This window comes from Lytechinus variegatus, chromosome 5 (genome assembly GCF_018143015.1).
Source record: "Lytechinus variegatus isolate NC3 chromosome 5, Lvar_3.0, whole genome shotgun sequence".
Taxonomy (NCBI): Eukaryota; Metazoa; Echinodermata; class Echinoidea; order Temnopleuroida; family Toxopneustidae; genus Lytechinus; species Lytechinus variegatus.
In genome coordinates this window covers 16,483,530-16,498,482 of record NC_054744.1, presented here as the reverse complement: position 1 = coordinate 16,498,482, position 14,953 = coordinate 16,483,530, and the positions used below count along the sequence as shown (strand labels likewise).

General features: G+C 36.4%; 1 protein-coding gene across 1 annotated transcript in view; it reads right to left on the bottom strand.

Moving 5' to 3' along the window:
- Window positions 1-14,953, bottom strand: part of LOC121415575 (protein Wnt-1-like) — a 63,042-nt gene that overhangs the window by 28,375 nt on the left and 19,714 nt on the right. Inside the window, exon 2 of the mRNA XM_041608839.1 lies at window positions 2,907-3,175. Coding sequence (XP_041464773.1) covers window positions 2,907-3,175 — 269 coding nt within the window. The remainder of the gene's footprint in view (window positions 1-2,906; window positions 3,176-14,953) is intronic.

Genomic DNA, 14,953 nt, shown 5'->3' with positions numbered 1-14,953 from the left:
CAGCACCTTGGCAGTCAGGCGTTGTTTTCTTAGATGAGAGCTTCATCGACGTGATAAAATGGAGGCGATGTAGGATGCCATGCCATGAAATGTGGCACTCATGTTTTACTTAGAGGGATTTCTTAGCGCTGATCCCTTAAATCCAATGAGAAGTTTGGTGGCATGTGGTTGTATCTATACACAATGTTCACAAGTTTTACATTGTATTTGATGTCATCCATTTAAGAAAATCCGTCATCATCATAATTACAATGATAGACATAACAAACACATTTGAGAAACCTGATTACGGAATGGGTGACGCAAGCACCGATAAGTTTGATGTCTTTTATTTTGTCTCCCTTTTTTCAATTTCTACACTTAACAATAATCATTTAACCTGCCCTGCAATAATAATTTCATTGCGTTTTGAAGGATGAAAAAGGAGGTTTATACCTTGTTTTATACCTTTAATTATTATTATATTACGGATTTTCTCATCTTCTCTGGGTCAAAGTTTTCTAACATCATCGTCTTACAATATTACATAATAATATTTAATTATTTGCTTTACGTCATTATATTCACCTGTTGTGATTCAGGCAGCTGTCATCGACTGTTTGAAGGGACCATTATCGAATTGGCAATAAACGTAATCCCTTAATTAGAAATAATGAGTGTCATCATCAGGATCATTAATTGGTTTGATCCGTGTTTCCCTTTTCGGTATTCCGATTGCTTGGCAATCAGATGTGCACCTGTCATGTGAGAAGCCACGTGATTAATCACATGACACGATTATCTTTCCCAGTCGATGGCCAGAGTAAGACGCACGTGCCACCAGTCAGTTGAGATTCAGAGAAAGCTCATGATAAATCTTGAATGTTGCAACAAGGAAATCTGACAGGTACGTGTCATCCAGAACAGACATTGAACAAAGAGCTGACAGAAATTAGGTTAAGTTCTCAAATAAAAGATTTACTTTCGACACTAATTACTATGGTACAACACAACTGAAAGATTCTGCTATCTTCAGTAGATAGCGAACTATTCATCAGTTCATGTGACATTAAAGAAATCGTATGATCGTTCCCCTGTTTATCAGATCATCAATAACTTAATCAGAATCAGTAATGTAACAAGAAAATGTTTTCATGGGTTGCAGTTTGTGATATGGTGCACGAAATAATGAAATAGTACGAGAGGGTAAATCGAACGAGGAGAAAATTAATGATTAGCCACGATTTTGTAACCTCATTAGTTAAGGGAATTTGCTTTACATTCCTACCTAAGGAGTACAAGAATATTTATCAGCTAAATCATTTTATTTAATTTATATCTGATTGGCCAGTCACAAAACACAAGAACTTTTGCCATTCATAAACCACAAGGATTCTAAGACATCAATTTTCGTAAAAATGTTGTTGTCTCCGGTATCACGCCAGTAGTCCAGTATCATAATCCATATTGCAGTTTTACTTGGCGTGTAAAATAAGTGTAATACATACTTTTCTAGTTCCAAACAAAATCACCAGTATAACTCTTACTGACACGTATTCCAATGCAATGGATGATAAGTGTATGAAGTAGGTCAGGTATACACCGATTTAAATAATGCCATGAACAAAAGGACTGTGCTCTGTTTCTTTAACGATGCCACTTAACTTGTCAGCATCATACTAGTAAGTCCAGTTGGGACATTCGCGTCTCTCAGGTATAACCGTACCATCACCAGGTCATTCGGTTGTCACAGATTCTTCACACCTATTAGCCTAGATGTATCGTTTCTCGGCCTCTTTCTCGGGGCTGTTGTTTTAGGTCGGATTGCCTTGTCATATTTACTCACCAAGGTCATTAACCGTCCGGACAGGCCAGCGAGAGACAAGCTCGTAAGGGTCAGATTCAAATGCATTCCCTTTTATTTCATACAAGGGTTTGATACAAAAACAGTTATCATAACAATTCCACATCTATCCATGAAACGACCATAATACTCTACACTGTTATAAAATCTATCCTTAAAATAAAAGAAGTTCATGCAGCAGAGTCTCGTGAACAACTGTAATCTTACCAGATTGCGTAATCGTACATTATTTCATGTAAAATTACAGGAAATTGGTATTTGGTGTATTGAACCTTAGAAATTTCCTTTAATAAAACACCCTTTTCCCCTTGTTAAACAGACCTGTTCTGCTAAATTGCAGAAAAATTCCTGTATTATGAATTTACCAAATGATTCTGTTATTGCTGTTTGCAAAATCTTCTTTTTTTCTGTAAAATCAGTTTTTTTTACAGTGTAATTATCGCCTAACAAATTTTCTACAATGTAACAATCGAATAGATGTATAGTACTAATCCATGATGGCCATCAACCGAGTGAGGATCGAATTAGTCAGAGTCATTAGCAATAAACAAAATGACTATGAAGGTATTGGATATGCATTTCCTTTTGTTCCTTCTCTTTTTATTTCATATATTTCCTTATTTTTCTTCTATGCGTCCCTTCTTTTTATGTCTTTACTCTGAGGCATGTGAGACAATAAATTACACAAGAAATTGATCAACATTATACATTTAAAAAAAAATATTCCTGCAGATTCTGTTTAGATCTACCTTAGATTGTTCTTATCACATCTGGAGATTGATTGTGAGTTGAAATACTGTGTAAAAACAGACATCAAAATCTGAGCTCAAGGTCATGAACTTCGCGAAATCTCTGCTGTTTTTTAAGCATGTTGAGTTGGTCAACAAAACACACGTCATCGATCTTACCCATGCCCGTTGTAGAATGAGTCGCATAAAACAGAAATTTTAATCAAATTCGATTTTAATCCCAAATGCCACTTCTGTTTCGTTGAAAATCAAGTTGCGTATGCGTTTGGAATTGTCTTTAATTGTAATTTTAATGGATTCCCCGGTCAACTTACTTGTTCTTAACCTTGTCTTGCCGAAGACTGATGTGACGTTGCTGACTGGACAGTTCCACCGTTCGTTCCTGAACTGGTAACGGCACTCGTAGATGGCTGACATCGCCCCTTGGGTCACACTGGGTATGATGTCGGGGTGGAGTTGGCATAGCTTGAGCTGTTGCCTGGTGAACCAGGTATGGGACTTGCAGAATTTGGAGGTCTCTGGTGAGTTCCAGGCGTGGCCCATCCTCCTCTCCACAGTTCCACCTTGGGCTAAGAGCAGCATGCTGGTTATGCAAAGAAACAAAGACACGTGAAAAGATATATCAATTTCAAGACAATCTGCTAAGGCGTTGTGATCGTTTGATCGATGGATCATGATCTTGGTCCTCGTTGGGCAGGACCAGTGCTACAATGGGGCAGGAAGTGGTGAAAAGTGAGGCAAATCGAGTGGGGGAGGAAAAAGTACGAAATGAGGAATGGATATGAATAGATATGGATCGTGTAACCATGGTGCAACTCTACAATACTCATATCATTCATTTGATAAAAAAAGTTGTCATCTCCAGGACATTTTGCTTTACCAGAATTCCCTGGTGCCGCCCCTTTCGATGAGATACCTTTTTGAAATTTTCTCAAATTTTATTGACAAAATGTGATTAATATAACCTTTATATTCACAAATACAACCCATCAATCGAAAGACGTGAACATTCAAAAATCGAGAAAGGATCAGAATGTAGAGTTCTACTCTAATGTCACATCGGGTCCTTTGTGCCATTATATTTCAGTTTTACAATTATTGCTGAAATAGGGAATGTTGGGGAAACAAATCATGCTCGCTTCACGTAATTTATATGCTTTCATACTTTAAAAAAATAATTAGAATAGAATCTTATTTTCAGTTAGTGTATAGGTTAATCGGTTTGGCGTTTCTAAAATTTTGTTTAGGACTGGGAATGTATCTAGTCTTGACAGATGTATAAATAAGTCGATTTTAATCTCTTCTATCGGTATTCGATGTGTCAATTAATCCTTATTGGCAGTGTCAGTCTCACAAAATAGGACATTGGATGTTGACTTAAACCATTTATCTCTTGATTTATCACTAAGATATAACTCCGAACCGAGTGTAAATACGGTATTCTGCCAACGTCGTTCAAGAAGTGATATGACAGAATATCCCCATGGTCGGAACGGACAACTCTACTAACAATCGTGCCCTCTTGACTCCGCCGTTTCTTCGTACTTGATTATTGAGATGGTGGATGTTTTTAATTGTGACAGGTCCGTGTCTGTCTAATGTCATTGGTTGCCGGATACCATCATTCTCATACCCATCAAAGTGCGGATCTTTATGTTACAGTCATCCTACACAGAACCGACCTCAGTCCGATCAAAGTTATTACATTCTTTTGAATGACGTATCATCTGTCGGTTTGGAGTCGAACTTGTTGGTCTGGCTGTAGCGTTATTTGTATCATGTAATCCTGGCACCCATCCGTATCAATTTGTCTTTCTGACATTATGACGTACGAACGTTGATTTGTGGGTTATGAAATGAAATAGTGTCAGCAAGTATAATCGTTCATCCCATAGATTCACCCCCCCCCCCCATCGAGTCCTCTATACTGCGCAGTTCACGTTCTCTTCCCGACAAATCGGTCGATAGGGGTAGTTGAGCTCGAGTTACCCATGCCTTTACAAAGAACTTGAACAACAAGTGACGAAATGGGATACCAAATAACTTAACCAATGGTTTAAGAAAGTATGGATATATCTTCCATATAGTTTGTTAGAATGTGGCAAAAACATAAAATTGATCAGTTATGTTAAAATATATGATTGACAAACTACTTCTTCGTTTCAACGTTAGCCAATAGGCAATGCATTGCATAATAAAGAATCCCAAAAGTTGACCCTTCATAATTATATACGCAAGTAATTCGTTAAGTCATTCGAACCTATAGACCTAGGCTAGTAAACAATGAATGGTTGGAGTGTTTACAAAACAGAAAGAGTGGCTAAACCATAATTATTCTAATCGTTTAGGTATAAAAAATCGCAATATCCACTGAAACGTGGCATGAATACACTCATTCGGTCTGGCCAACTGCAGAAAAATTACACCATGGCTATGCGCGATATCGGTGCAACAAAAGGCTCTCGAGATAATTTAGTATTTGTCACGCTCAAGAATGTTCGCAGTACGGAATCATATCCATTTCATAACTGTATGACTGCTGACATAATGAAGACTTTTCACGTACGATGTTAACTAAATATAATTCTTTAACCCTGGATATAGCAGACGATCCAATAAACAATTCAACTTAAGCGAGGATAAACAGAATGAACAGGGAGGCGAACTTTCCCGCCTCTCTCTCACCCCTCGTCTCTTGTCAGAAACGCGATAAACATCTTCTTCTCTTCGTGGCTTAATAAATCATGGGTGGAATAAACAAAAAGTGTCCCACTAATGTCTTGAAATTTTTAGTCCTTGCAAGACATTCATAGTAGATTACACACTTTCAAAGTTGGGAATTGTATGTTCGTGTAACTGAAGATGAAGGAGTATTCAACACGCAGCGAACCTTCATGGATATAGGAAATGGCATAACTGACAATGTACGACCTTAAAATAATAAAAGTCAATTTCATTATCATTGATTAAGAATTGAAAAAAAAATGATTGAATGTTAAAATCTACGAAAATATTTGTTGATTTAAAAAATCCGAAGTCATTACTTGGACTAACAAAAAATCATCCATAAGAATTTACTTTAACAAACGTTTTACACATTCCTTTTTGATGCCTTACATATAATCTTTTCTGCATGTGATTAAACAAAAACTTAACAGCCTATCAAGAGCCGGGGTCTGCTTCGAGACTTGAGTTTGAACTTTTGTGACTGATATTGTGAGAACGGAAATACCCAAAAGACTTCAAAATAAAGACATGTATATCTATGGTTGCAGCATATTGATATTGTAGATTGAGTGTAACCTTGGTAGATCGTTTTTATACCGTTTCAGAGTCAACAAAGTATCTACATAGGACCTATAAACCTACATAAGAGACAGTCTTTATGATATTCAGCAGATTCGTTGTAAGGGTTATTGGCAAATTGTTCGGCACATCTTTCACGAGAACATCTTCAAAACTCAGACGTTCTCCAAATTCCAATAGAATTATCCATTTCGTACACGGCTGTTACATCAAACCAAAGAGGAGATCACAAAATGGTGTATATAACCCTAGATGGATGTGAAATAGTCTATAATAAATCTTGGGCTACTTCACCTTACACGTCAGCTCGACTGGCGACGGGGCAAGGCGGCTGCACGAAGGACGTGCGAAACACATCTGACCCTTTCAGGAAACAAGCCTCTGATTTATGCTTTGATAAAATTGTTTGAGAAAGTTCGAATTATGGGAGACTTATGACTTTTGGATGGTGTTTGTCGCATTTTGTACATCAAATTTGTTCTTGATAACGGTCTCCATGTTAAATATTGCAAAGGTGTTATCGCCACACACTTGTTGGAATGTTGATAGCTAAAACATCATTGACTCTAATTTATTTAAACGAATTAATCAATAGCTATTTTTACTTCTGCAATTTTTGAACTTTTGACGGCTTTTAAACCTAATGTAGGTTCTGCAGTTATAGGCTGCATGTAATTGTATATTGTAAAATCAATTTTATATCACAGCCCAAATGCATAGCTTTGCATCATTTTTACTCAGATAACTAAGCTGTTGAAAACGATAGCCAATTATCTACTTTGTATGCCATGATCATATAGGATATTTTCGCAGATAAATTGTGCTTTTCAAGTATTGTCAACCTCTACTCCACTTTATGCACTGATGCAGAAATACAACGGACATCATCTGAAATAATGTACCTATAGCCTTTCAGTTTATTTTGTGCAAAATATTGGTGCGGCTATTTTTCATCTTAAATGTACACTCTTTAAATGTTGGGCAACATACTCTCCACACAACAATTGGTTAAAAAGTTACCCAACTCTGAATAATTTTCTACCAATACTACTTTGTAGTATCCACCCAAAGCACACATTATTGGTTCAAAAATACCCAGAATTTTATAAATTTTTAACCGATTGTTCTGTGGACAGTATGTTGCCTAACATTTGTAAGAGTGTACTTTACACACTAAGGCAGAATTCCTTCAGATTCAGCATCCGGGTATTATCTGATTGGTAGACTTTAACATCACGTGATCTGATTGCAGTGGAATGTCGGAAGAAAAGAGAAAGATAGTTATAAAGAGACAATCTAGGGAGGATGAATGTAGACGCATACGTCGCTTAATGTAATTAATAATACCGGTTTTCATTTGTTATAAATCTTCACTCTTTTACGAATTCTAATAGGATTAGAAAGTTACTCTCGGTTCTAATTCTGTCAGTGATCTATCGATCGTCATGCATGCTTGGACATTGGCGACACATCGATAATTCTCAAGAGACATCAGCTGACCTTCGGAAGTCGCGTGAGAGTTATGCCACTCTCAATTCCATTTTTGACGAAAATGACGACGAGAGCGATCACGAAAGTGGTGACGATGCACGAATAGCCCTTTTACTACTCTCATTATAGTCATATCCGAAGCATTTTTAATCCCAAACAGTTATTATTTTCCAAGTTAGAAAATATATTCAATTTTGTCCCAGTGTCTAGTTTCATTGACTACAAAAGTCAACTTTACAACAATCGTGGAATACAAATGTAATCCACCTATTATTGATTTTTTCTAAAAAGTTGTTATGGGTCATACAGTATAAACCATTCTTCTCTTTTTTATTGCGTTTAGATTTGTTAGTATATTTATGGCATTTGGTGAAACGACAAAGGCTATGAACTTACTGAAAATGAGGAAAAAAAGTTTAATCATAGTATCATTAACAGAAGAGATGACTGCATACAGAATATTTGTACTCTTTACTCACTCTCATGGGAATGACGTAATGGTCTCTTGTTTTGGAGAAATAATTGTAGTTTATAATTAGTTCTAGTGATTTCGACTTTGAGAAACTTCTTGATCACTAGCTTGTAATTGATTTGCTTGGAAACGGAATAAAACATCTTAGTGAATTCGTTTTCTTCAAAAGACGAAGAATAAGACAAGTTTAGACATTTGTTAAAATAAAATTCAGTCTAAATGTTCTACCAACCCTATATTCTTCATTATGAAGGTCCTTCACCAAGCTTAGTCAATTTTGAGGTGATTGCGAAGAATAAACTGTTTTCTTTGCAAGCGACCACACAATCACCCCCAGAGGATTCGCATGGCCAAACCCGCTAAACCACTCCAATTTACCGGGCCTCGTCTCGGCGGAGGCGCCAACATTTAGAGTGAAAAACACCCACCGCCTTCCGGGTGCAATTGTATCATCCCACCGCTTTGACATGCATGATATCAATTTATTGCTGGGTTTAATGTTGGCGATGAATAGGCTACCCTAAGGAACATTTGATGGGATTATGGGGATATAGACCTCCAAAGCATAGATGATATAGCTCTAAAGGAGTATAAACCCTCCCATGGGATACTAACCGGTATGGTATACTATCTTTTAAATCTTTGTATGTGAATAATGATACCACCCAAACTCCTATGAAATACCCTTCCATCAACATGATTAAATGACAATATTATGAAAAAGAAATTTGGAAACATGATGACAGTACATATTGCCTCACAGTTTGGGATAGTCGGTGAGCAAAAGACAGCAAAAGCAATGTTGCCGAAAACATCGACGCTTAGCGACGCGTCAATATATTCCTTCAAAGGGATTTTTTTATCATTTGGCTTGTACTAGAAAATACTAAACGTATAGGCCCAAATGTATCAAATGTCGAGTATTTTTATTGTTTTCTTTGACAAAAAAATAGCCATGTGCGGCATTAGGAAGACGATTCGTTAGAAACATATAAAATTAAATACATGTAGACGAGTATTATGTAAAACAAAAATTCATTTCAAATTATGACATAGGGATATTTTTATTGCCGATCTACTGATTTCATTGATTTGCATAATATACTAGTACGCACGCACCCCTCCTCCACAAACACACACTTAGTAATTTGACAAACGGGACTCGCTTATCCTTTTTTTTTTCATTTAATCCACAAACTGGGCTCATCTTCGGAAATACATTTCCTAACGTACGTCCTACAATTCATGGTCCTACAAACTATAAATCGGAGCATTTTACAAATAATGAGTTTATTAAAACAGTTCTAAATGAGATGAGGAAGAATGGTTTTCTGGACCGTGGACGTAACCGGTTGTAGGACGTCCCCGGTTGATGGTAAACTGTAGGAAAATGTCCCCAGAAGTAGGCCATTAAAACTCATACCCACACAAACAAACTCACCAACCCACACACCTTACACACATATACACAGCATGCTAGAGACCGAGTGATAGAAAGAGAGAGGGGATGGGGTCAGAGATAAAACCAAACTTAAAAGTTGACATCTCATCACGTGAATGTATGCTGTTCAGTTACTCCCACTCTCACCTGCATTCAACGTTGACAATTACCCAGTTTAATCAACTTCAAAGCATGAAGCTAATGAAGGAGATAATGAATGTTAATTTGATGAAATAAGATTCCATATGCAAAGTCATTCGGCATGTTCGCAATCATGCCAACGCCCATCAGACATTCAACATTAATACACTGAATGAAATACATGAAATAAGCACACGCATCGACAGCTCATAAATTAACTCATTATGGGTCATGGGTTCATGAGTAATGGTATTCAATTATTTGGTGACCATCGAATCCGAAAGCCTTGACCCCTTCCCCATCTACAAACTAATCTTTCCCCATACTACAGCCACACCATCGAAACCATCCTCCGATTGCCAACAGCTATTACGTTATGAACAATGACATATCGTCGGTTGGTTTGAAGTCGGTGTGGCGGGGCATTGGAAGTTAAGAGATGGTAGGACGGAATAAGGGCTCAGAAGGGAAATGGGAGACTCCGCTTTGGTGTGAATGGCGTGACCACTTAATCGAAGTTCGACTTAAAGGTATACTTTCAAAGAGCCCGCACTTCAGATAAACAGAGTAGATATAATTCCTTTAACTTTGTCTTAGATATAACTTTAGTATACTGATACAGAAAAAATATACGGTAAAGGTGTCCAAGCGAGTGTTTTTCTTTTTATGTGACGGAAATAGCAAGAAACAAGCCAATTTTCAAGGTATACAATCGAAAATGTTCAGTCCTACATCCCAATTTCCCAGTAAATTGCGTGGGATTCGTTTATGAATTTGTCACTTTCTTCACGATTGACCTGTCCGCATTTTGGGCTCTATTTTTAAGCGTTCTTTAATGAAGCTCTGAGAAAAACCCGTATCCGTTTGAAAGTAAATAACTACGAAAAAAATCAACCTATAGCACAACCCTCTTAAAATTGCCATACTGTGTTTAATGCAAAGGGATTCATTCACCTTTGAATATTGTTCAAGAATGAGAAGAATACTGTTCTTATCATCAAATTCATTATTTTATTATCATTATTAAGATCAATCAGCCGCATGAAAAATATTAAAAACCAGACCACTTTAAATGGATTTCCATTGCCAGGAACCGTTTTGAATGGATGCATTTTGTTAAACTTTAAAACAAAATGGCAGTCTCCTGTTTAAGCTGTTCTGTTTTCTGTCTCCCTTGGTCCTCAAGGAAATTAAAACCGACTGCCAGCAACAGACTACACGAATTAAGACGTGACTGCCTGGAAATAGTTTGAGGAACCGACCTAAAGGTGTTTAAGTAATTTCTTCCACCTGGAATTTGTGAGTCTGGGTTATTTTGTCAGTGCTTGTGAAGAAGTAAGTATGATATTGCTTTGACAGAATGACGATTTCTTACTGCACACACACAAAAAATTTAATTGAAAAATATATTCGCAATGAAAATGTGAAAGCAATACTATCTTCTCATCAACATCATTACGTACCTCAATAGGATTACGTCACTATCATGCGTTTCTACCCCATTGCAATCATTTGAACCCACAACGAAATAAAAGCAATTAAGAGAATAACATTTCGACAGTGAATTCTGAAAGACAGAAAGAGACTCCTTATCATAAATGTGTATGCTAAACAAGCCATTAAGACTCAACACGGAGTGTTTAATTTGGTTTAAATGTGTCTCCTTATCTACTTGTATAAATAAGTCCCGTTAAGTTGACCCTCAATCTAAGGTATGAACGTGGGTCTTTTACCTATGCAGCCATTGAGACTTCACATTCAGTTTTCAAAGTCAGTTTCAATGTAATCAAAGATCCCATTCTACATGTTCTATAGAGTTTCGTCCGTACAGTCCCACAACGATATTTGAACTTTAAATCCATCTTATTGCTTGAAATTGGTTTGATGAACTTTGATTGATTATTGATTGATTGATTTTATTTCTGCATTCACAAGTTTACATAAACAAAGGTAATATATACAACAAATCAATGCTACAATAATCGTTATATAAGCAACGTAAATAAATTTCAACGAATGTATTATTTATTAGACAGAATGATGATTTAAATAAATGCGAGAGACCGCCATCCTAAGCGATTACATTGGTAATGATGGCGGCCTCGGATATATCTTTCTTCATTATCGAATATTCTCATCCGCTCATAGTAGTTCGACCTGTTCATGGTTCTGCTTTTTCGCAAAGTCCATACTAATGTACAATAATGCCCTACTAAAAGGTGGTAATTATATAATATACGGCCATTCCATTACACACCGGACTCGTGTAACAACATTCATAAAGCTCTCTTTCTCTCTCATATAATCAACAAAATCTGTAGTTGTTTTAAGAATAGAATTATTATATGCCAACTCTTCCTGATAAATGTAAAATGTATGATTTATTACATCAAGTTAGTTTATGATTTGTATTAGTATGTTTCTATGGTGACAGAGATATCGATAACAAGGGTTATCTTTTGACACGATACTATGTTTATCGGACATAGACCAGAGTTTAAATGTCATGCAAGTATTGCTCTCTTTGGCGATCTGATTTTTTTGGGTTCCTTCAGGTACGATGGAAATATTTTTCAAAGTAATCATTGACACTGAAAACCAAACAGGAAAGTAAATGTTACTATAACTGTGCTTATATAATGAAGTATTACTTTATTATTTGAAATGAATGAACACCATCTTGTGCTAGTATTAACAGTTATCAAACAATATTTATCGCAAAGTAAAATGATCAATTCAGGTGTAATGATGTCAAAAGTATCGTAAGTCAGACGACGGTTTATCGACAGTAGAGTTTCTATACCGAAATTCTAGCAGTGTATTGTATATACAGCTATTTCTCATTATCATGATATTTTCTACATAATTTCCAATTTAAACAAAAAACACGTTATTTCAACTGACGAAACCGACTCCAAACCGACCTGACCTATTAATTACCGTTATTTACAATGGTATACAGCGATCGGTTTGAGTCGGTTTTGTTGGTGAGACGGATGAATCAGGAACGATTTTATTTGAAGCCGGTAAGCAACTGACTATTATTGGTGTCGAAAAAAACCTGACTAACAGGGGTTAATCAATGATGGAATGATATTCTTATCGTTAAATAAACAAAGTTTAGTTGTAGATCAGCCCTTGACTGGGCATACTGTCCACAATCAACACAGATAAAACAACAAGAACTGATACTTTAGACAAACTCATGTTTGCCTATAAACCTCGGTCAATATTAACGGCTACTGCATGCGCTGATGAGGAATGTATGTACCGGTCCTATTTAATTCATTCTCGCGGATATTAACTATAGATCTTGGAAACTATTCTTACTTGATGTCCTAACGAATATCACAAAAGTGAATCATGGATAATAGACCATACGTAGGTATACGTTGTTTACTTTTAAAAGACGTCACCGGGCTTAATACTTTATTAGGCAAAGTCACCAAGGAACTATAAATATGACTGTTTTGCATACATACACATTTCGCTCTGTTTATAACTTCTCTCCTGTAATAATTGAGGCTTTCTACTGGCTGTACCCAGAAGCTTATGTGCTAAATGAGGAATAACAATTTTAAAACATATAACATTTAATAAAATATGTTGATATTGATAGTCATTACCGGTAATCTGTTTTACTTAGTCCAAACATTAATCATGCTGCTAAATAAATTTACAACATACTTATCAGAACTGGCGTACAAAGAAAGGGGTGGTGGTACTGGACTCCCCCCTACAAAAAAAGAATTACGATGTACAAATTGAAAAAAGAACGAACAAAGAAAGAAAGGGAAAATATAACACTATTTTGTGAATATGTCAAAATCTATACAGAGTAGACTTTCGTTTTTAAAAAAAAGATCACAAATTTTCGCTCATGCCTTTGTAAAAAGAACGGTCCCATTCATCATGTTGTGCCTCTCAAATTCCATTGGCTGATTACCTATACTGCTAATCAGCCACAACTATTTAGAATATATAGAACAAACAATGATCCCTATCGAGCGCGACCCCCAATGGGAGAGGGCATTGCCCTAGACGGCTGGAAATGAGACTAGACAACAGGCTACAAAATCAACCGAAATGAAATTGCACTTGAAAGTTGGCTTTCAAACATATCAAATTGACCATGAAACCAGGCTCTGAATGACTGATCCCTTCTTTTTTCTCTCTCTCTTAAGTTCATAGTCTGATTTCAACTGGAATTTCCTCAACTTTTGTATTGTTTTTGCTTTAATGTTGTATGTATTACTGAGTTTCTGCAGACTATATCAATCAGATAGAATTAAGCTGTTTCCATTTTGTAATCTTCTGTTCGAGCATGTCGAGTTCCGCCTATGAATTATCTTGTACTGGAAGTATCATACTTAAATGTTGCAACACTAAGGATGTTTGGTTGTGCTTATTATAGCTATTTTTAGTAAGGAATCTTCTTCTTCCTCCTCCTTCCCTTCTTCTTCTTCTTCCTCTTCCTCTTCTTTCTTTATATTATATTGGAACCTATAAAACACCCTTGATTTTTAATCGACATTCCAATGACAATATCTCTATTTTCATTTGAAGGTATAATTGATAAGTGCATTGTCCGATAGAAATTACATACTTGATAAAAATTACTGATACAAAAATAATGACATAGTAATATCAGGGAGTTGGGAGTAGCACTCCCTGGTATTATGATGGTAAAACTAAAATGGTGTCATATAGTATACCGTAATTTATTTATTTTCTCTACAAAAGCAAAGACAGATAACTACATCGACGCTCGATGCAACCTCTTCAGAAGTTCTCTTGCTTTTATTCCATCGAAAAATGAAAATCGAAAAAACATGTTGAACTCTAAAAATAACTCATTGAACTCGGTGGACAGTTGAAACCACCGTGTTTACCAGATGATCCACATTATTGAGTCAGAAGATATTACTTAGTCATTGATATACCTTTGCCGTAATCGTAAAATAAAATACCTCACGACGTTCATCTCTTTCTCAAATCAAACTAATTTGTCTATGTCGCTTCTCGAAATTCTCGGAGCCCCCTGCCCCCCTGTATGGTTCATTCAGGTCCAAGCAATATGACGCATTACCCCCGGGGAATACCCTTGCAACACAGATTTGGAATTCCAGAATTTCCTTCCCGTTTGGTCCCACCAGTTCAAATGGGTGTAAGTAGACTGGGCCTTCTTGAACTCTACCTGAGATTATCAGCTCCCTGTATTAGCTTCATGCTTCGAGTAAGTTTGCAGGTACTTCGGAGAGTCATGGTTGGTAGACTCTAAGTTCAAAATAGGTCACATTGTTGTTGTTATTTGATGAAATTAATTGTTGTCTTGATTTCATAATTTAATAAAATTTTACTTCCTCCCATCGGATTCAATCTATAGGCAGGAGACACACCCAACCGCTATGCCATGGAAGGGAAGTTCTGCTTTTCGAATGGAATCGAATTCAGAAATAGACCACAACAACTGACTATTACCAAATGCTTCAATTTAGGATGGTTTCAGG